Source organism: Melozone crissalis, unplaced genomic scaffold, assembly GCF_028551555.1.
Source record: "Melozone crissalis strain CALT ecotype California unplaced genomic scaffold, PUWL_Pcris_2 ptg000041l_1, whole genome shotgun sequence".
Classification (NCBI taxonomy): Eukaryota; Metazoa; Chordata; class Aves; order Passeriformes; family Passerellidae; genus Melozone; species Melozone crissalis.
Genome location: NW_026535819.1, coordinates 2,718,574 through 2,740,299, shown reverse-complemented (window position 1 = coordinate 2,740,299; position 21,726 = coordinate 2,718,574). Strand labels below are relative to the sequence as shown.

Below are 21,726 nucleotides of genomic sequence, written 5' to 3'. Positions count from 1 at the left end.
TGTCCCGCAGGGATGGGCAGTGGAGGTGCAGGAGGAGCTGCAGGAGGAGCTGTGCTGCCCTGCCCTGCCCTTCTGCTGACGAGGCACTTTCCCTGAGCACGGCGGGGTGAGGCACAGCCCGGGGCACAGCCCGGCGCTGGCACACCCAGCTGCGGCTCCGTGGGTGCTCCCAGGAGAGATTTGCATCCTGCAGGAGCTGCTTCACCTCCCGTGGGCTGGCACAGCCCTTGCCTCAGGTCCCTCAGCTGCTCCTCCATCACACACAATGCAGGAGCTGCAGGCAGCAGAGGGACAGGGGGCTGCTGCCCGTGATAAGGGGGTGATTGATATGCTGGTATGTGGCACAGCAAACGTGGAACAATGTCCCCTTTTCATTCCTGGAGAGGCCTGGCTGTACCGGGTTTCTGCAAGTTAAACTAATCTTGGCTGTTTTATCGTGCCATCGCTGCAGAATGTAACCCTGAGTTTAAAGTAATTGCCGTGCTAATTACTCATTTGGATGGTTGAAAATTAGTTAATCCTGGTATCTGGGACATTGGGAGCTATGGCTGCTCAGGCTCAGCCCCACTGCTTAAAAATGAGGTGCAGATCAATGTTATCTGCAATCATAAAAAGCTGTGGCTGCTCCCCATGTGTTGGAGATGGGGAGAGGAAGATGTGGAGAGAGTGAGGGGAAAGCTCCCAGCTGGGCCAGGGTCTGGGGTCCCACAGAGGATGAGCCTGAGCACCTGGTCCTTACCTGTGCAGGTGAGCTGGGTGGGGAGCAGCCTGGTCTGGACCTGCAGAACGCCCTGAGGAGTCTGAGGGAGCTGCAGATGGACACTGGCACTGTGGGCTGGCATTGCCACCCCAAACCACAAGCAGTTGGGTTGAGAGCTTTGAGGGTCATACAGTAAATGCAGCTTTTAACACAAATGTCAGTCAGAGGTGGCTTGGTCCTGAGGAGGGCCTGGCTGCTGTGCTCCTGCTGCAGAGGCTGGGGGCGGCAGGGTTTCCATGCTGTCAGCTGCAGGTGATAACAAACCCAAGCAGGAGGTGGGCTGGGATGAGCCCTGCGCCGTGTGGGACGTTGGCTTGCTCTGGCAGGGATTGGATCCCCCTCAGGGGCAAGCGCTGCTGCTGAGGCTCTTTACAAGTGAAATTAAACGCTGGTGATTCAGCACTGGGTGCCACAAGCCTTCGTGGGAGCAGCCCTGCTGCGTTCTGGCTTGTGTGGAGTCAGATGCTCCACTGCTTGGGGCAGTCTCCGGGCCGGAGGCTCTGGCAGCAGAGGCAGAATGGGGATGAAGATCAAACCAGACAGCTGCTCAAAGCCACCTGGCACACGCTCAGCACCTGATAACGAACCTGCTGGAGATGGGGGTGACAAGGGGCACAGTGGTGACACAGCCAGTGGGTGAGTTGGCATCATGGCAGGTGTCTCCTCTGCGCAGGGTTCACGGGTCAGAACTGTGAGGAGAACATCAACGACTGCCCAGGCAACAACTGCAAGAATGGGGGCACCTGCGTGGATGGCGTCAACACCTACAACTGCCAGTGCCCACCTGAGTGGACAGGTAATGCCAGGAACGGGGGTGGCACAGGGCTGGGAGGACGGGGATGGTGGGCACAGTGTGGGCAGAGCCGTCCTGCTTCACATCAGGAGTGGTCAGTGCCAGCTCCAAGCAGGTGCCCTGTCCCCTGGCAGGTCAGTACTGCACTGAGGACGTGGACGAGTGCCAGCTGATGCCCAACGCCTGCCAGAACGGCGGCACCTGCCACAACAACCACGGCGGCTACAACTGCGTCTGCGTCAACGGCTGGACGGGCGAGGACTGCAGCGAGAACATCGACGACTGCGCCATGGCCGCCTGCTTCCACGGCGCCACCTGCCACGACCGCGTGGCCTCCTTCTACTGCGAGTGCCCCCACGGCCGCACAGGTCAGCCCTGTCCCCCTTGTCCCCTGCCCTGCATGTCCCCATGCTCCTCGGTGCAGTGACTCGTGTGCCCGTGGTCCTTGACGTGCCTTTGGGTGCCCAGGTTTGCTGTGCCACCTGGATGATGCCTGCATCAGCAACCCCTGCAACGAGGGCTCCAACTGCGACACCAACCCCGTCAATGGCAAAGCCATCTGCACGTGTCCTTCGGGGTACATGGGGCCAGCCTGCAACCAGGACGTGGACGAGTGCTCGCTGGGTGAGCTCACATGGGGGACAGCAGCGTGGGGTGAGGGTGGGAGGGAGTGTCCCCAGAGGGGTCTGGCACAGCCAGGAGCAGTCCTGAGAGCTGTGCTTGTGTTTTACAGGAGCCAACCCGTGTGAGCACGCAGGAAAGTGCATCAACACTCAAGGGTCCTTCCAGTGCCAGTGTCTGCAGGGCTACTCAGGCCCTCGCTGTGAGATCGATGTCAATGAGTGCCTCTCCAACCCCTGCCAGAATGATGCCACCTGCCTGGACCAGATTGGGGAGTTCCAGTGCATCTGCATGCCCGGTGTGTGGGCAGCCCTGTGCAATCTGCCTTGGTGCTGGGGGTGGGCAGTGGGTGGGCGTTGAGTGCCCTGAGCTTCAGCTTGGTGCAGGGTTGGGTCAACATCTCCTGTGTGCCTGGGGACAGCGTTGAAAAGAAAGAGCTCAGTAAAGGTTGTGTGGTGGGGGCACAAGGAGTGAGATTTGGGCACCATCAGCCCTACACTGACCTCCTCCTCTTGCCAACCTTGTCTTGGATTGAGCCAAAACCTGTTGATCCAAGGAGCAGCTTGTGCATCTAATCCCGCCACGCATAGAACAGCTCCTGAGCTGCCTTTTAAAGATGGGAGGACTAGATGTGCCCAGGTGTAACTCACCCACAGTGGGGCTGTGCCAGCCCCCTGCCAGCGTGCTGACAGTGCTGGGTCTCTCGGCAGGGTACGAGGGGGTTTACTGCGAGATCAACACGGACGAGTGCGCCAGCAGCCCCTGCCTGCACAACGGCAACTGCCTGGACAAGATCAACGAGTTCCACTGCGAGTGCCCCACTGGTACGGGCACCCTCCCACTGCCAGCAGCCATCCCACTGCCACCGTGGTGGGAACGAAGCCAGGATGCATCCTGGATCGAGCCAGGAACGGGCTCCTTAAATTTCATAGCCCTCCAAAATGGGGAGAGCGTAGCGAGCACCTCTTGGTGTTTGGAGGGAGCTTCTCCAATTGGGATGAGGGGCTGAGCCCCGTGCAGGCCATGCTGCTCCAGCTCCCGCCCATGGGAGAGGGGAAGGAGGATTAAACCCCACGGCTTTGCACTTGAAAAGGCCCCTCTTTGGGAAGGAGGGCTGGGGGCTGGGGGGGGCCGCACCAGCGGCTTTGAATGCGGTGTCAAAGTCACGGGGTGGAGCAGAGAATGGGGAGACGGTTAATCTGTGAAAGGAGGTTTTGAAGTTCAGAGACTTTGCTCCTCTAGAGATGTAAATAAGATGCTCTCAATGGTGGGTCGCAGCCCCGCATTCAGGGCCCCCAGCAGCCGTCCCCATGGAAACCCGGCGCCCCGGCCGGGATGCGGGGGGCCGGCGGGAGCGGGGAGGGGAGCCCGGCAGGGAGGGGAGCCCGGCAGGTCCAGCCGTATGCAGGGATGTTATTTCTCCCTCCGTTCCAGGCTTCAACGGGCACCTGTGCCAGTTTGACATCGACGAGTGCGCCAGCACCCCCTGCAAGAACGGTGCCAAGTGCGTGGATGGCCCCAACACCTACAGCTGCGAGTGCACTGAAGGTGAGGGGGTGCTGAGGGGCTGTGGGGGTCACCTGCCCCGTGATGTGCTATAAAACCACATGGACAAATCATTTAGTGCCCACCTCTGCAAGCACCTGCTGTGGCAGGTGTCCCCAAGCCGTCCATCAGTGAGGTTGGTCCCTGCTGATGTGACAGCAGGGCAGGATGTCCCTTTCCCTGCTGTTGGCAGAACAAGTCGAGCTCTGGAGCCTGCTGGCCCCGGAGCCAGGTGTGTGGAGCCTGGCACTCCTTAGGTGTGGCCCCGCAGCAGCCGTCCCACCATGCTCCCGCCCGCAGCGAGGGGGAAGGCAGGAAGGAAGGAATAAAGCTGCCTCTATGGGCATGCAAGGTGCAGGGCCGTTGGGGGCTGGCCGACCGAAACCCAAGGAGCAGTTGCACAAAATGATGACTTGAGCCCTGGTGGCAAACAGTGGCTCTTTTGTGGAGCAGCTCCCGCCAGAAATCTTCCAGCTGAATGGCCTCTAATTAGTGTCTTGCTAATGCCAAGCCCCGATGAAAAGCTGCTATGTGGGCTTGGCGGGGTCTAGTCAAAGCTGTACTTTGTCCTCGGCTCTCCACCCCCAAACCCGGCGGGGAGGGAGCTGGCCAGGAGAATAGGAGCTGCCGGGGGGGTTATTACTGGGGGGTGCTTGCAGCCAGCCCCCCCGAGCGTGCTGGGACGAGCGCGGGGCCCCGCTTGCAGCCCAGGCTGCTTTAATGCAAGGCATTGTGCACCCCGGCACGAAGCCCCCGGGCTGGGGGCTGAGCAGCCCCCCCAGCAGCACATCGGGGTGCTCCCTGCCTGCACCCCACTCCCAGAGATCACAGTGGGGCAGGTAAAGGCACCCCAGTGCGCTGCCTCACACCTGGAGAGGGTGGGAAGGAGTGTCCCCCATCCCCACCCCGTGTCCCCCATCCCTACCCCGTGTCTCCCATCCCCACCCCGTGTCTCCCATCCCCACCCCGTGTCCCCCACCCTCACCCCGTGTCTCTCCTGCTGCTGGCAGGTTTCACAGGTGCTCACTGCGAGATCGACATCGATGAGTGTGACCCTGACCCGTGCCACTACGGCACCTGCAAGGACGGCATCGCCTCCTTCACCTGCCTCTGCCAGCCCGGCTACACCGGCCACCGCTGCGACATCAACATCAACGAGTGCCAGAGCCAGCCCTGCAAAAATGGGGGCACCTGCCAGGACAGGAACAACGCCTACAACTGCATCTGCCTCAAAGGGACCACAGGTGAGCAGGAGGGAACCCCTGCAGCTCCACATGGGTTGGCAGTGCCGGTGCAGCATCCCACTCCCGTCCTCTTCCTCGGGCAGGTTGGCCCTGGGCCACCACCAGCAGCCACCCTGGTGCCAGGGCTGGCCTGGGGCATCCCAGGTGAGGGCGAGTTCTCCCAGTTTGGTGCCCGGCTCAGGCAGGAACCGCGCCCCAGCCGGGAGCTGCCCATGGCAGAGGCGCTTTGTTGTGGGGCGGCGGTGGCAGCTGGTGCCAGCTGGGTTCATTTTACTGCTTTGATGGGTCTGGGGACCTCCTAATGACACTCCTCTCCTCTTGGGGACCCCCTAACAACTCCCCTCTCCTCCCCAGGCCCCAACTGTGAGATCAACCTGGATGATTGTGCCAGCAACCCCTGTGACTACGGCAAGTGCATCGACAAGATCAATGGCTATGAGTGCACCTGCGAGCCGGGGTACACAGGTGAGAGCAGGGCCTCACACCCTGGGGACCTGCAGCTGCTGGTGCCTCACAAAACCAGGACAAGGGTGGAATAAGGAGGGGGGATGCTGCCATCCCGCTTGTAGGAGGTTTTACACCCTCCGGCGCTCCTGCTTGTTCAGGAGGGTGACCCCGGCTCAGTCCGAAATCAAAGGGGTGTCTGGTGCTGCGAATTCGACTCCTGCTGCGCCCACTCCCATGGGTATCAGGTTGCTGCCTTGTCCAACTGGTTTGTTTGATGGCTGCTGGAAATGGTGGAGGGCTTTGATGGGAGCAGCCCCCGCCGCTCCCCGCTCGCGCGGCCCCTTGTCCTCGGGCCCGCCGGGAGCTGAAATAAAGCCTGGCTTTGTCAGCCATGGCAGGTAGGGTTACAGGCTGAAACCTCTTCCCTGGGTTACAGGCTGAAACCTCCTCCCTTCGCTGTTCCCTCCTGGGCCAGAGCAGCCTCTTCCCGGTCCCATTTAATGAAGGCAGGCGATGCAGGGTGTGAAGTCACCCTTTGTGCAGGGCAGCCAGCAGAGCGTGTCCTGAGATCCCAGCCTGCAGCAGACACTCCCTGGGTGGCTGGAGGGGGGAATGCCTGGTGGGTGCACTCCCCAGGCCGTGCTGTTCATGCTCACGGGGTCACTGCTCCTTGCTCCCCCTTTGCCAGGGCGCATGTGCAACATCAACATCGACGAGTGTGCCAGCAACCCCTGCCACAACGGGGGCACCTGCAAGGATGGCATCAATGGCTTCACCTGCCTCTGCCCCGAGGGCTTCCACGACCCCAAGTGCCTGTCTGAAGTGAATGAGTGCAACAGCAACCCCTGCATCCACGGGAAATGCCACGATGGGCTGAATGGGTAGGCTGGAGGGTGCAGGGGCTGCTGGGGGGCCGCAGGGACCAAAGGGACCCCACAAAGTCAGGGTTAGAGGAGGGTGAGCATCTGTCCCCTGAGCTGGTGCTTGTCCATGCTCTGAGCCAGTGCCATGGGATGTTTCCCTGGAGGGACAGGATTTGCTGGATAAATGATGACTGGTGCAGCCTAGAGGGCTGGGATGGACCAGCTCTTTATGCCCCAATTTTTTCCCCAAAGCTACAAGTGTGACTGTGACCCTGGCTGGAGTGGGACAAACTGTGACATTAACAACAACGAGTGTGAATCCAACCCCTGCATGAACGGTGGCACCTGCAAGGACATGACCAGTGGCTACATCTGCACCTGCAGGGAGGGTTTCAGTGGTAAGTGGGGGATTAAATTGGAGATTCTGAAAAATTTCTTCCTGGAAATGGTGGTCAGGCACTGGAGAAAGCTGCCCAGGGAAGTGGTGGAGTCATCGTGACTGGAAGTGTTCAAAAGGGGTGTGGATGTGGAACATAGTGATGCTGGGTTAATGGTTGGACTTGGTGATCTCAGAGGGCTTTTCCAGCATTAACAGGTCTGTGATTCCATGATTCTAAGGGTGCAGCCAGGGATGCTGCCGTGTTCCCCCCACACTGAGGCCTGGGTGGGAGCTGTGGGTGGGTGTTCCATGATGCTGGATGGGCTGGAGGCTTCATTTTGGGGGCAGTGGAGCCCCAGGTGTGGCTGGGAGCTGTGGCAGTGCAGCCCTCCCGGAGACCCTCAGCAGAGCTCAGGGCTGGAGCTGAGCACAGCAGGCTTTCCCAGGGCAGTGGGTGTGCTGTTGTCATTGCCACCATGTCCCCACTGTGCCCTCAGCCCCCTGCCACCAGCACACCTCCATCACAGCCTCTCCTGTCTATTTTTCTCAACACAGGCCCCAACTGCCAGACCAATATCAACGAATGTGCCTCCAACCCGTGCCTGAACCAGGGCACGTGCATTGATGACGTTGCTGGCTACACCTGCAACTGCCTCCTGCCCTACACAGGTGAGGGGAGCACCCACCACAGCCCTGTGGAGCTTCTGCTTCACGTGTGACACCAAACTGGTCCCCAGCACATGCAGTGAGCTGGGACTGGGCATGAAGGCTTCCCTCACTCTGCCCCGACCGCAGCCTCTCCACCGCATAGCCAGAGGAAATGTGCAGGAGCTTCCTCCCTTCCTCCTCCTCCTCCTCCTCCTCCTCGTGGAGGGTGGCAGCAGCACCCAGGGGCTGCCCCAGTGACACTCCCCAGCCTGGTGCCCGTGCTGGAAGGGGCGATCCGAGGCCGGGGGGATTCTGCTGAGCCGATTCCTGTTTGCCGGCCCCGCGCTTCCGCCCGCCAGCCCTGCACAATCGCAGGAAGCCATGAGCTGTTTCCTGCCCTCTGCAGTGGCCATAGAAACCCCTGGGGGGGACAGGACTGGACAGGCAGGGAGGGGAAGGCTCTGGAAAATAGCAAAGGCCAGTTCAGGAGATATTGGCTGACAGGGAAGATAAGGGTTCGGAGGGAACGTGTCCCTTGGCTGGACGTAAACAGGAAAAGCAGCGCAGAGGGAAGGGGGGAGGGAGTGCAAGGGGGAAAAGACACCCTGAGCAGCACTTCCCTGCCAAAGGAAGTGTGCAGTGCTGTCATGGAGCCCAGATAGCCAGGGCTTAAAAGTTTGGGGGGGTTTGGGGTCGTGGGTGACCCAGAATGGAGGAGACAGCCCCATCTGGGCTGCCCTGGGGTGCTGGGGAAGTGCAGAGCCTTTGCCCAGACTGGCAGCAGGGCAGGGGACAGGGAGAGCAGGGTCTTGGGCCACCTGTCCCTTTGGAGGGTGTCAGCAGGTGCTTGTGCCTGTGCAGGAGCCACCTGTGAGGATGTGCTGGCCCCCTGTGCTGGCAGCCCCTGCAAGAACGGTGGCGAGTGCCAGGAGTCAGAGGACTACAAGAGCTTCTCCTGCAGCTGCCCCCCTGGCTGGCAAGGTATGGACATGGCCCTTTTGGGGGTTAGAATTCCCCCCTCCCCTCAGGGACCCCAGCCCTGGGGAGGGTCCTGACCTGCCCCATGGCTCAGCTGGGTGGATGGGACACAACCATTGCCTGCATCCCTTGGCTTCTGCCCTGGTGTGAGCGTTGCCCAGGATGTCATTGTCACCCCTGGGGCTTTCACCAGCACCCCCAGCCCACACAATCCCTGTCCTGCTGTGTCCCCAGGTCAGACCTGTGAGATTGACATCAATGAGTGTGTGAAGAGCCCCTGCAGGAATGGGGCCACGTGCCAGAACACCAACGGCAGCTACCGCTGCGCCTGCCGCACCGGCTTCTCCGGCCGCAACTGCGACACCGACATCGACGACTGCAAGCCCAGTAAGAGCAGGGGTTGCCCCCAGCCCAGCCTGGGCCTCATCACCCTTCCTGGGGCTGGGATTCTCCATGTATGGACCAGCTCTGGCTGCCACTGTGGCCTGGGCTGTGCTGCAAGCCCTGCTTGGCTTTTGGGCCACCTCAGGCATGTCCCTGTTGAGCTGCGTCAGCCCAAGGAAGGAGGAAGGAGGCTGGGGGACAGTGTGTGCCATGGGTTCTCCTTGTGCCCAGTCTCCTGGAGGGGTTGGTGTGGCTTCTGCCCAGTCCAGGGGCTCAGTCCCATCCCATATCTCCACATGGCCAGGGAATGTGTGTGGGGACAGTGCTGTGGGGCAGTTCCCAGGCTGGGCTGCAGCACCACTGCTAGACCCATCACATCTTCACCTGCACGTCCCTCCTCTCCAGATCCATGCCACAATGGTGGCTCCTGCTCCGATGGCATTGGCACCTTCTTCTGTGAGTGCCTGGCTGGTTTCCGTGGGCCCAAGTGCGAGGAGGACATCAATGAGTGCGCCAGCAACCCCTGCAAGAACGGGGCCAACTGCACCGACTGCGTCAACAGCTACACCTGCACCTGCCCCTCCGGCTTCAGCGGCATCCACTGCGAGAACAACACCCCTGACTGCACAGAGAGGTACAGCCCTGGAGCTGGGACACGGGGCTGAGGTGCCTGTGCTGCCCCACAGCCCTGGGGTTGGTGTGGGGACCCTTTGCATGGGGCGTGACCAGCTCACTGGGGCGCGGTGTCTGTGTCCCCAGCTCCTGCTTCAACGGTGGCACATGTGTGGATGGCATCAACACCTTCACCTGTGTCTGCCTGCCCGGCTTCACGGGCAGCTACTGCGAGCACAACATCAACGAGTGTGACTCCAAGCCGTGCCTGAACGGGGGCACGTGCCAGGACAGCTATGGCACCTACAAGTGCACCTGTCCCCAGGGCTACACCGGCCTCAACTGCCAGGTACAGAGCCTGCGGTGGGTGCTGCTGTGGGGATTTGGGGGTCACTGCGGTCTCCACTCCTTGCTGGGTCCTCACCCTCCTGCCTTGCTCTGCTCCCCCAGAACCTGGTGCGTTGGTGTGACTCCTCGCCCTGCAAAAACGGAGGCAAGTGCTGGCAGACCAGCAACCTGTACCACTGCGAGTGCAACAGCGGCTGGACAGGGCTCTACTGCGACGTCCCCAGCGTGTCCTGCGAGGTGGCTGCTAAGCAGCAAGGTAAGGCCCTGCCCTGTGCACAGGTCTCAGATGTCCCCTGTGCTGGGCACTGAGCGGGGATGTGCCCGGTTCTCTTGGTGGGGATCTTCGGGACAGCAATCTCAAGGGTTGCTCTAGCAATGCACGCCCAAGGCTGTGATTTCCTGTGGGATGTGTGTGGCCAGGACATGGCCCTGTGGTGTGTGGGTGTCACCAAGGTCCCTGCATCTCGCTCTGCTCTCCCTGGCAGGTATCGATGTGGCACACCTCTGCAGGAACTCGGGGCTCTGTGTTGACACTGGCAACACTCATTTCTGCCGCTGCCAAGCCGGCTACACCGGCAGCTACTGCGAGGAGCAGGTGGATGAATGCTCCCCTAACCCCTGCCAGAACGGAGCCACCTGCACAGACTACCTGGGAGGCTACTCGTGCGAGGTGGGTGCCTGGGGGGCAGGAATTCCCGGGGGAAAAGTCTCAGTTACTGTTTTTCTGCTGCCTTTGCGTGATGCCCCTTTACCAAGTGGGAGATTTGGGTGCTGGCTATGCTCCTTGAGCTGTATGGGAATGGGAGGAACCTCTCTGATAGTTCCTCTCTTTCCTCCTTGCAGTGTGTGGCTGGTTATCATGGAATTAACTGCTCAGAGGAGATCAATGAATGCTTGTCCCACCCGTGCCAGAATGGAGGAACTTGCATCGATCTCATCAATACCTACAAATGCTCCTGCCCCAGAGGAACTCAAGGTAAATTAATTCCCCAGGCTGGGGCATTAGTGGGTTGAGTGCAGATATCCTTGGATTCTGCTCATTAGCTGCTCGGGCTGGCGGCAGCAAATGCAGCGGGCGAGGTTTGTGTTTGCTCGTGGGCTTAGCCATCAAGGCCACGGGCCTTGGCCACGTGGTGCCATGTCCCTCCTGCCCCAGAGGTGGCTCAGGCTGCCACTGACGTGGTCAGGCTCAGCCCCTGGGCAGGGCAGGCTGACACAAGGGAGCAGCAGGCCCCCCGATACTGTTTGATGAGCTGTGTGGGTTGTTCCCCCCTCTCTCTAGGGGTGCACTGTGAGATCAATGTGGATGACTGCAGCCCTTTCTTTGATCCTGTCACCCTGGGGCCCAAGTGCTTTAACAATGGCAAGTGCAAGGATCGGGTAGGTGGCTACAGCTGCATCTGCCCCCCTGGCTTTGTAGGGGAGCGCTGCGAGGGAGATGTCAACGAGTGCCTGTCCAACCCCTGCGACGCCCGCGGCACCCAGAACTGCGTGCAGCGGGTCAACGACTACAAATGCGAGTGCAGACCTGGCTATGCAGGTGAGCCCTGCATCCCCTGTGCTCCCAGGGCCCAGCCTGCAGCCCCCAGCCCCCCCAGGCATGCCTTCCTCTGCTCCTCACTCGCTCCTCTCCCTCGCAGGCCGTCGCTGTGACACCGTGGTGGATGGCTGCAAGGGCAAACCCTGCAGGAATGGGGGAACCTGTGCTGTTGCCAGCAACACTGGCCGTGGCTTCATCTGCAAGTGCCCCCCGGTAGGTGCCTGCTGCTCTCCAGGAGGAGGGAATGAGTGTGGGCATGAGGGGTGGTCAAGAGGCCAGTTCAGTCCCTGAGGCTTCCCCAGCTGGGATAGGCATGAATGGGAGGATGCTTTGCTGGTGATGCATCCATAAAGGTGCACCCTCCATGCTGGCAAGGATGCTGGAATTGAGTTAAGGAGAAGATGGCTCAGGCCCGAAGGTAGAACAGGTTGGAGTGTGATTTGTGTTATTTGCACCACACAAAGTGGGACAAGCTGCTATGGAGAAGAGCTCCCTTCACTTTGAGGGGATGCTCTAACAAGCTTTACATTCAAGATTATTCTTGCCCATCACCAGTTTTAGAGGGTGGGTTTAATTTCCCACAACACACGTGTGTTAGTGCTGGTTTTAGTTTCCCAGAACACACGTGTGTTAGTGCTGGTTTTAGTTTCCCAGAACACACGTGTGTTAATGCTGCTCATAGCCCAGCATCACTGTCTCTGACTCCCTCCTTGCTCTGCCCTCCCCAGGGATTTGTGGGCGCCACCTGCGAGAACGACTCCCGCACCTGCGGGAACCTGCACTGCCTGAACGGGGGCACCTGCATCTCCATCCACAAGAGCTCCAAGTGCATGTGCACGCCGGCCTTCACGGGCCCCGAGTGCCAGTACCCGGCCAGCAGCCCCTGCACCTCCAACCCCTGCTACAACGGGGGCACCTGCGAGTTCTCCAGCGATGCCTCCCCCTACTACCGCTGCAACTGCCCCGCCAACTTCAACGGGCTCAACTGCCACATCCTGGACTTCGACTTCCAGGGGGGCATCGGGCAGGACATCATCCCCCCCAAGATCGAGGAGAAGTGCGAGATCGCCGTGTGCGCGGGCTACGCCGGCAACAAGATCTGCGACGGGAAATGCAACAACCACGCGTGCGGCTGGGACGGGGGCGACTGCTCCCTCAACTTCAACGACCCCTGGAAGAACTGCTCCCAGTCCCTGCAGTGCTGGAAGTACTTCAACGATGGCAAGTGTGACTCTCAGTGCAATAATGCTGGCTGCCTCTACGATGGGTTTGACTGCCAGAAGTACGAGGGGCAGTGCAAGTAAGTGGCTTCTTTAAAACCTTCTTGTTTTGAAGCCCATCAGGGTCAGCATCCCTGGTTGTTCTGATTGTATCTGGTAAAGCTCCTAGACTCAGGGCTGCTGTTCATTCCCAACATTCTGTTCTGCTGCCTGTGTGGCTGCAGCTCAAGCAATCACATCTCCCTGTGGTCCTTCTGAGTTTACATCTACTTGGAAGCTCTCTGGGTTTGACTCATTGCAGATGGCTTCCCTGTCCTTTCTTGTATCACTCCACAAAAGTGATTTTCTTCAACTCACAGCAGTAACACAGTCAGTTTCAAGGCAGGGAGACCCCAGATGGAAAAGCAGCCAGGAAACATGATGATGTTAACATCCAAGCATTTCCCAAACATTGTCTTTGGCAACAGCAGGAACTTAGTCCCAGATTCCTGGACCAACTAACTGTGGTCTTAGTAACTATTCTGTGTCCCCATGCCTTCTCTGAGTCACAGCAATTTTTCCCTTTTTCTTTTATAATTTAACAGCTGCTCTCTCTCACCTGCAGCAGTGAGTGCTTCACAGTGCTGCATGAAACAGCCGCTTTCTATGTAAACTGGTTTGGTGTCTGTCAGGGTGAAGAACATTTATACAAAAGAGAGACCACCACTGCTTTTCTGAGCAGATAGGTGTTATTTGCCCTGCTTGATCTAATTCTTTCTTCTGCCTTGCTCCTCCCTCCACCCAGCCCTCTGTATGACCAGTACTGCAAAGATCACTTCTCCGATGGGCACTGCGACCAGGGCTGCAACAATTTTGAGTGCGAGTGGGATGGTCTGGACTGTGCAAACAACATGCCAGAGAAGCTGGCAGATGGCACGCTGGTGGTGGTGGTCCTCATCACCCCCGAGAACCTGAAGAACAACTCCTTCAACTTCCTGAGGGAGCTGAGCCGCGTGCTGCACACCAACGTGGTCTTCAAGAAGAACGCCAAGGGGGAGTACATGATCTTCCCATACTATGGCAACGAGGAGGAGCTGAAAAAACACTACATCAAGAGGTCCACAGAGGACTGGTCAGATATGTCCAGTGCTGTCATCAACAAAGTGAAGAGCAGCCTCTACTCCAGGGCTGGCAGGAGGCAGAAGAGGGAGCTCGATCAGATGGACATCAGAGGGTAAGAGGGTTCCATTTTCTCTGAGCAGCACTCTGAGTGTGCTCTCTGTGTTGGTAATAGTGACACGCTAGGAAGGGAAGGATGTAGGCCAGATAATTGTATTTAGATGTCGCTTTCTGTGTGAACAGAAACCAGATTTTGCTCTCATGTGGGAAAATGGAGTGATCATTCAGGAGTCCCTGATACAAGGCTGCCTGACTCTCACGATTGAAGGAGTCCTGGGCATTGTTGGGAGCCAGGGCTGGGCCGGGTGGGACCTGGAAGCAGAGGTTGGCCTGACCGACTGTCTGACTTCAGGAAGTCATTAAGTTAAGCCTCATTTTCTCCCTGGGAAATGCTTTCTAGAGCTTTGTTGTAAAACTCAATTACTGCAATCTGTGTTTGGAGATCTTTGGTGTAAACATACACATCTAACCTGCTCCCTCTCTGTGGACTCAATCAAAAACCCCTGAAAGCAAAGGAGTTAGAGCTGGGAAACTGATATGAGAACATCTGAAGGCTCCCAAACAGCATTATTTAAGATACTGTAGTGTCTGGGTAATTATAAAACATTGTGAAGCAGAGACTCCCTTCCATTCCTGTAGATAAAGAGCTGGATTTTTGGTGAGCATTCACTGAGGCAAATCCAACAGACCACGAGTGTGAGCTGCAGGCTTTGGGCCACAGGGGAGCAAGGAGATGGGTTCCCACCTCCTAATTCCCACTGATGGGGGTTAAAGAGGGAAGGGAGACAGGGCTGGGCCGTGTCCTGGTGTGGTCATTTCTCCCTGTTCCTTATTGACTCTTCTCTCTCACAGATCCATTGTCTACTTGGAAATTGATAACCGCCAGTGCATCCAGTCATCTTCCCAGTGCTTCCAGAGTGCCACTGATGTGGCAGCATTCCTGGGAGCCTTGGCCTCCCTTGGCAACCTCAACATCCCCTACAAAATAGAAGCTGTCAAAAGTAAGTACAGCTGGTCACTTGAGGAGGAGAGACAGCCAAAACTTTCCTGCCTTCCCCAAGTTTGGTTATCTGTCAATTGGCTGCACTTGAGCACAGTCTGGTTTTAATAACCTCACATATATATTTTTTTTTCCTTTAAGTCTTTTCTTTAAAAAAATTGCAAGCCCACTTTATTATTTTTGCTTATTCCAGGTTTTATTTCAAAATCATTATCACTCTAAAAGTTATTAAAAAAAAGAAAAGAAAAAGAAAACCCAAGCAGCTCCAATCAATCAGTGACATGCAAGGAGTTGAAGTTTGTATCTTGAAAATCCCCCCTAAATCCTTTTGTCTTAACAGCTCAATGCAAGCGCAATGATTTGAAGTTTGCTAATCCTTTTCCTTAAAGGAGAAAAAAGTGAAGCTGTCTCCTGGTGCAGGCTGCCTTGTGCAGCCGAGAATTTGCCGATAGTTTGCAATTCTGATTAATAGCGTATAAAATGACCTTATTTTGAGGGGGGGGGGGGGCCCCGCTGATTTAGATCAGACTTAGGTACCTCTATTAACAAATTTTCCTTCATTTCCACTCCGTCCCCGGTTTGCTATGCAGCTCAATGCCTCAGCATCTCTGTGTGCCCCCGTGTTGTGCAGGTGAGACGGCGGAGCCCACGAAGAACTCGCAGCTGTACCCCATGTACGTGGTGGTGGCCGCGCTGGTCCTGCTGGCCTTCATCGGGCTGGGCGTGCTGGTGAACCGCAAGCGCCGCAGGGAGCACGGGCAGCTCTGGTTCCCAGAGGGCTTCAAAGTGACAGAGTCCAGCAAGAAGAAGCGGCGGGAGCCCCTTGGGGAGGATTCTGTTGGGCTCAAGTGAGTAATTTGCTTGTTAAGCCGATGGACACTGCAGGGCTGCTCAGGGTTCTGCTGGGAGAGCCTGCTGGAGTTGTGTGTGTTGTGGTGGTGTGGCAGGGAGGAGAAGAATCAGGGGGCTTAAAGTTCTGCATGGAGGAAAAAAGCAATGTTCTGTCTGGTCTGTGCTTTGTAATCTTTTTGCACTTGGTAAAAAATTAAATGCAGCCTGAGGGGAACCTCCTGGAAATTGGTTGATTCTCCTTTCAGTTTGTGCCTGTACAAACATCACAAACAGTTGCTGCAGAGGAGATAACTTTTTCTGTGGTTTTATTTTTTAAGACCCCTCAAAAATGCTTCGGATGGCACGCTGATGGATGACAACCAGAATGAGTGGGGTGATGAGGAGACCTTGGACACCAAGAAGTTCAGGGTAAGCCCTCTGCCTGTTCCCTGCCTGTGCTGCAGGATTTGTCACGAAAGGAGCAGAGGGACCCTCAGGGCCCCTCCTTGCTGCTCTCAGCTCCTTTGCAAACCTGCCTGTGACAAGCACACACCTTGGAGCCTCGCAGAGCTTCCCAGGCTGGAGCTCAGCCCAGGTGCTTTCCTGGGGGCTCACTCCCTGCTGTTGTTTCCCTCAGTACGAGGAGCAGGCGATGCTGCCGGACACGGATGACCAGACGGATCACAGGCAGTGGACACAGCAGCACCTGGACGCCGCTGACCTGCGCATCTCCTCCATGGCCCCCACGCCTCCACAGGGGGAAATCGATGCTGACTGCATGGATGTCAACGTCAGAGGGCCGGGTAAGGACCCCTTGCACTTCTGCACTGGCTGGCAGCTGATGTGGAACCCTCCCTGAGCCCCTGCAGAGAGAGGAGCAGCCCCACAGCCCTCCCTGTCCCTTGCTGGTGCAGAGTCACTGCTACAAGCTCTGCACCACAGGGTTGCTGCTGTGTGTGATTTAGAGAGAGACCCTGTCACATTTTGCTTTCCATGAGAGCTCTTTTGTTCAGTAACTGAGGTGGAAATTACAGAAGTACCTATTAAATCACCCAGGTTATCTCTGTGCTGCTCCTATATTCTTCTCCTCCCACCCAACTTGTATGTTTCACAGCCTTCCTTTAAGGTTTTTCACAATGGTTAATAGCTTTTTAAATTCCTGCAAACACTTGGTCTTCCCCATGTCTGTGAAACTATCCTCTGAAATAATGAAGGTATTTTCCATACTCTGTTTGCTTTGAGCAGCCTTCCTTACAAACTGCACCTTACATGGCGCAGATGAAATAGGAAAAGCAGTGAGATACCACTAAGGAATTTCAGATCCATATCAGAGGAAGCATATTCCCGTTTGATGTTCAGAACTAGTCAGGAACTCAGTCTCGGTGCACCCAGGAGAATAAGCATCTATCTCAGGCAGAGCATCTGCCAGAGCCCTATTGCATTACAAGTGCAAAAATCCTTTTTCATCCTGAGCCCCCCTGTGCTTTCAGATGGCTTCACCCCGCTGATGATCGCCTCGTGCAGCGGCGGAGGGCTGGAGACCGGCAACAGCGAGGAGGAGGACGACGCTCCCGCCGTCATCTCCGACTTCATCTACCAGGGGGCCAGCCTGCACAACCAGACCGACCGCACGGGCGAGACCGCGCTGCACCTGGCCGCCAGGTACTCGCGCTCGGACGCTGCCAAGCGCCTGCTGGAGGCCAGCGCCGACGCCAACATCCAGGACAACATGGGCCGCACGCCGCTGCACGCCGCCGTCTCTGCCGACGCGCAGGGAGTCTTCCAGGTAAGCTGCGATTTAAAAAAAAAAAACATGTTTTTTGGGGGGTCTTTTGGGGGAAATCGTGGTGCTGCGTGAAGGGTTTCATCGCGGGGTGTCCTGCTCACCTGGGCAAGGTGTGGGGTGACAGTATTAAAAATTGAAGCCCCTGCTGTCTCGGGGTGTAGCCCTGCGTTTCTCTTCACAGAGAAAAGCAAGGCGCAGTTCTTCCCAAGAATATTCTTATCTCATTTGCTTTGGCTGTGTTTGTGCAAAAGTAGAATGCAATATGGAGATTGTTTACCCAGAGTGATGGTGTTTTGTTTCCTTGGCCTATCAGGGCCAGATGTGTGTGGGTGTGTCGGGACTGTGGGCTGACAGTCCTGAGATTCTGTGCAGTGTGTGCAGAGTTGAGTGCTTGGCAGATGTAATGTAATATAGATGTAATATAGTATAGAATAAATAGTATAATAAAGTAATTAATTAGCCTTCTGGTAAGATGGAGTCCTCCTCACCATTCCTCCTTCACCGGGGCCTTCTCAGCACAGCTATATTGGGGAACAGCAAAGCAGCAACACCGCAGCATTAGCCCTGGAGTGGGAGCAGAACTGGAGAGATGAACCTTTGGAAAGGGCATTGCAGGTGCTGAGATACCTGGGGTGCCCTGCTGTCTGCCCCCCCTAACGTTTGTGTTCCCTCTGCTTTGTGGCAGATCCTGATTAGGAACAGGGCGACAGACCTGGATGCCCGGATGCATGACGGGACCACTCCCCTGATCCTGGCTGCTCGTTTGGCTGTGGAGGGGATGCTGGATGACCTCATCAACTGCCACGCTGACGTCAACGCCGTGGATGATTTAGGTACTGAGGCAGCTAAAGCACCGGTTCACCCAGACATGGGGCAAAAGGGATGCTTGCTGTGGAGCTCAGCACTCTCTAATCTTCGTTGTATTTTGTGGTTTTCCTCTCCAGGCAAGTCAGCCCTGCACTGGGCAGCTGCTGTGAATAATGTGGAAGCTGCAATGGTGCTCCTGAAGAATGGTGCCAATAAGGACATGCAGAATAATAAGGTAGGATCTCCTAGGCTGATATATGAGAGTGAGGAACCATTTGGGGAGTCTGTTAAAGAGTAATTTCCGGCTAAAATACAAATGTCTGGCACTGAGACTCTGATTTGGCTGTTCTGCTGTGAATGAAGTTGGATTTAGCTCAAAGGAGCAGTGTGGGATTTGGTTGTAGGGGTGATGTTGAAGGGACCATGCAGTGCCTGGTGAGCAGTGTCTTTGTGGCCACATCCAGGATGTTCTGGGTTCCTGGTTTGATACCAGCACAAGGACATGGCTCAGCAGGGTAGGAAAAAGAAGGAGCAAACCCTCACCAGAGGAGAGGTGGTGGCCACCCAACGACATGGGTGTGGAGCTCAGGGCAGCGCTAGCCAGGAGAATCTGTGAACTCAAGCCTAACCAAACCCTTCTGGCTTTGCAGGAGGAGACCCCACTGTTCCTGGCAGCCAGAGAAGGCAGCTACGAGACCGCCAAGGTCCTGCTGGACCATTTTGCCAACCGGGACATCACGGACCACATGGACCGGCTGCCGCGGGACATCGCGCAGGAGCGCATGCACCACGACATCGTGCGCCTGCTGGACGAGTACAACCTGGTGAGGAGCCCCACGCTGCACAACGGGCCCCTGGGGGCTCCCACCCTGTCCCCCCCGCTCTGCTCCCCCAGCAGCTACATCGGCAACCTCAAACCCGCCGTGCAGGGCAAGAAGGCCAGGAAGCCGAGCACCAAGGGGCTGAGCTGCAACGGCAAGGACGCCAAAGACCTCAAAGCGCGGAGGAAAAAGTCGCAGGATGGGAAAGGGTGTCTGCTCGACAACTCCGGGGTGCTGTCGCCCGTGGATTCCCTGGAGTCGCCGCACGGGTACCTCTCGGACGTGGCCTCTCCCCCATTGATGACCTCTCCGTTCCAGCAGTCCCCTTCCATGCCTCTGAACCACCTGCCGGGCATGCCCGACGCCCACCTGAGCATCAACCACCTCAACATGGCGGGCAAGCAGGATATGGCCATGGGCAGCTCCAGCAGGATGGGCTTCGACTCGGTGCCACCGCGCCTGTCCCACCTGCCGGTGTCCAGCCCCAGCACGGCCATGAGCAGTGCCCCCATGAGCTTCTCGGTGGGCAGCGGGGCCAGCCTGAACGGGCAGTGTGACTGGCTCACCCGGCTGCAGAACGGCATGGTGCAGAGCCAGTACAACCCCCTGAGAGGCAACCTGCAGCCCGGGGCTCACCAGCAGCCCCAAAACCTGCAGCACGGCATGATGACCTCGCTGCACAACGGGCTGCCCACCACCAGCTTGTCGCAGATGATGAGCTACCAGGCCATGCCCAACACCCGCCTGGCGTCCCAGCCCCACCTGATGCAGGGCCAGCAGCTCCAGCAGATGCAGCAGCAGCAGCAGCAGCAGCTCCAGCAGCCCAACCTGCAGCCCCCGCAGCAGCAGCAGCAGCAGACGCCCCAGCAGGCGCCGCAGCAGCCGCAGCAGCCGCAGCAGCACCACAACCCCAGCGGCTCCAACCTGGGCCAGAATTTCCTCGGTACGGAGCTGAGCCAGCCCGAGCTGCAGCCGGTGAGCGGCGGCGCCATGGCCGTGCACACCATCCTGCCGCAGGATTCCCAGCTGCTGCCCACCTCGCTGCCCTCCTCCCTGGCCCAGCCCATGACCAGCACGCAGTTCCTCACCCCTCCTTCCCAGCACAGTTATTCCTCCCCCTTGGACAACACCCCCAGCCACCAGCTGCAGGTGCCCGACCACCCTTTCCTGACGCCGTCGCCGGAGTCTCCGGACCAGTGGTCCAGCTCCTCTCCGCACTCCAACGTGTCCGACTGGTCCGAGGGCATCTCCAGCCCTCCCACGAGTATGCAGTCACAGATGGGACACATCCCCGAGGCCTTCAAGTGAAAACAAAAACAAAAAAAGGTGTTTTAGAGACGCTCGCTGCGAGCCAGAAGCTCAAGGGAGATTTTTCTCTTTTTTTTTAAAAGGACGCATCGGATGCTTTTATTAAAGGATCCTTTTTTAAATATGTTTTTATAAAAAAGGAAAAAAAAAAGACAACAAAAGACAAATTAATTACTTTTTTTTTTTTTTTAGTATTTATTTATGTACTTTTTATTTTACATGAGAACACTGCCTTTTTATTTATATGTTCTATTGTTAAGAACTCAGTGTGGGACACCAGTTGTGTTTCGAGAAATCAACAAATTAGGTTTTTATAGGATGTTCTCTTTTGTTTGGGGGGGTTCATTATGTTTGATTTGAGAGGAAATGTTTATGTAAAGCTATAAGCAACGATTTGTGATTCTGAAATGCCATTAATTTATTTTTTTTCTCTTTCAACTCAGAAAGAGAGGTGAGAAAGAAGAGGGGAAGGAAAAATTGACTAAGTACCACTCCTTAAGGGGAAAAAAATTAAGTATGGACAAATTTTTTAAATGTACTTTAAAATGTTTCCTTTGCAATTATATGAGAGGACATTTTATGGTACCAGTCATGAATCTTTGTTTAAATTTCAGTATTATATAGTTGTACATTTGCCTTGATAATAGAAATTTTTGTTCTCTCTTGTTTTTATATATATAAAAATATATATATTTAAATGATTTTTATGATCTAAAAAAAAAAAAAAGAAAAAGAAAATCAGGATTATAGACCTGTAAGAACAGTTTCTAAGCTAAAAAAACCCCTGCAAAACATGAATACTGTCCCCCATGAAAAAGAAATGTATTTACCAAACTTCCAGGAGAGCAAGCCCATAACTATGGAGTATATACACAAAAGAGACTTAATTTTACTTTGAGTATCTTTACTGATTTTTCGTTTTGTTTTCGCGTTTGAGTAACTGTTTTGAGAAATAAATGCCAATATAAACTTTGTAAACCACATCCTTATTTTAAGGATGGCCTGCCTATTTTTTAGAAGAGGGCGTGTCTGGCAGTGCAGACACCCAGAGTGAGATTACAAAGCATTATCACGCTGCCACCCCCACGCAGAGCCCTCACTGGGTGCCCAGTGGGATGTGCTGCTGGTTTTTGGTGGGAGGCTGGACTGGCCAAACTGGAGGGCGAGGGGCCAGCACAGCTGTGCTGTGAGACGTTGACATTTTGTTCTGTGATGTTAGCCTGGAGTGATGCATCTTTTTTTATATTGATGTGCACTCTTTCTGTGTATCATGTAAAATATAGTATAAGCCTGTGGCAGATTTAATGTTTGTAAATATGGGGGTTTTTTTGGTTTTGGTTTTTTTTTTTGTTGTTGTTGTTTTTTTTTAAGAAAAGGTGGATTTTGTTTCAAAAATCTAAATCAACAAGTCTTAAATATATCATAAATATATCACCTTATAGAGGTGTTGGAATATCACTCACTCGGGTGCAAAAGCAAGCAGACACCCTCAGACTAGATAATGTGTATGGGACAGGCAGATAGAGAGCAGTTAATCAAGAAAACCTGAGAAAAGGGTTCCTTTTCCTCATTCCTTTCTATTAGAACACCAAATAAAATGGATATTTCTCAAGGCACAGCGCCTTGCTGAGCA

The 21,726-nt window shown here is 55.9% G+C and overlaps 1 protein-coding gene across 2 annotated transcripts in view; it reads left to right on the top strand.

Annotated features, from left to right (window-relative positions):
- NOTCH1 (notch receptor 1) overlaps nucleotides 1-21,175 on the top strand; it is a 41,725-nt gene extending 20,550 nt beyond the window's left edge. The window contains exons 5-34 of one of the 2 annotated variants that reach the window (XM_054284265.1): nucleotides 1,434-1,556; nucleotides 1,688-1,921; nucleotides 2,022-2,177; nucleotides 2,287-2,472; nucleotides 2,885-2,998; nucleotides 3,609-3,722; nucleotides 4,730-4,963; nucleotides 5,318-5,428; nucleotides 6,099-6,291; nucleotides 6,526-6,671; nucleotides 7,208-7,321; nucleotides 8,162-8,281; nucleotides 8,513-8,665; nucleotides 9,068-9,296; nucleotides 9,422-9,623; nucleotides 9,725-9,878; nucleotides 10,108-10,292; nucleotides 10,466-10,598; nucleotides 11,043-11,162; nucleotides 11,263-11,375; nucleotides 11,891-12,462; nucleotides 13,167-13,595; nucleotides 14,393-14,541; nucleotides 15,172-15,388; nucleotides 15,710-15,800; nucleotides 16,009-16,174; nucleotides 16,862-17,157; nucleotides 17,843-17,990; nucleotides 18,102-18,199; nucleotides 18,615-21,175. In XM_054284265.1, the coding sequence (XP_054140240.1) occupies nucleotides 1,434-1,556; nucleotides 1,688-1,921; nucleotides 2,022-2,177; nucleotides 2,287-2,472; nucleotides 2,885-2,998; nucleotides 3,609-3,722; nucleotides 4,730-4,963; nucleotides 5,318-5,428; nucleotides 6,099-6,291; nucleotides 6,526-6,671; nucleotides 7,208-7,321; nucleotides 8,162-8,281; nucleotides 8,513-8,665; nucleotides 9,068-9,296; nucleotides 9,422-9,623; nucleotides 9,725-9,878; nucleotides 10,108-10,292; nucleotides 10,466-10,598; nucleotides 11,043-11,162; nucleotides 11,263-11,375; nucleotides 11,891-12,462; nucleotides 13,167-13,595; nucleotides 14,393-14,541; nucleotides 15,172-15,388; nucleotides 15,710-15,800; nucleotides 16,009-16,174; nucleotides 16,862-17,157; nucleotides 17,843-17,990; nucleotides 18,102-18,199; nucleotides 18,615-20,093 (6,779 nt within the window). In that variant the 3' untranslated portion in view covers nucleotides 20,094-21,175. Of the gene's footprint in view, nucleotides 1-1,433; nucleotides 1,557-1,687; nucleotides 1,922-2,021; nucleotides 2,178-2,286; nucleotides 2,473-2,884; nucleotides 2,999-3,608; nucleotides 3,723-4,729; nucleotides 4,964-5,317; nucleotides 5,429-6,098; nucleotides 6,292-6,525; nucleotides 6,672-7,207; nucleotides 7,322-8,161; nucleotides 8,282-8,512; nucleotides 8,666-9,067; nucleotides 9,297-9,421; nucleotides 9,624-9,724; nucleotides 9,879-10,107; nucleotides 10,293-10,465; nucleotides 10,599-10,904; nucleotides 11,163-11,262; nucleotides 11,376-11,890; nucleotides 12,463-13,166; nucleotides 13,596-14,392; nucleotides 14,542-15,171; nucleotides 15,389-15,709; nucleotides 15,801-16,008; nucleotides 16,175-16,861; nucleotides 17,158-17,842; nucleotides 17,991-18,101; nucleotides 18,200-18,614 lie in introns of both variants that reach the window. The other variant, XM_054284264.1, reaches the window with a different exon arrangement.
- The last annotated feature ends 551 nt before the right edge of the window (nucleotides 21,176-21,726 follow it).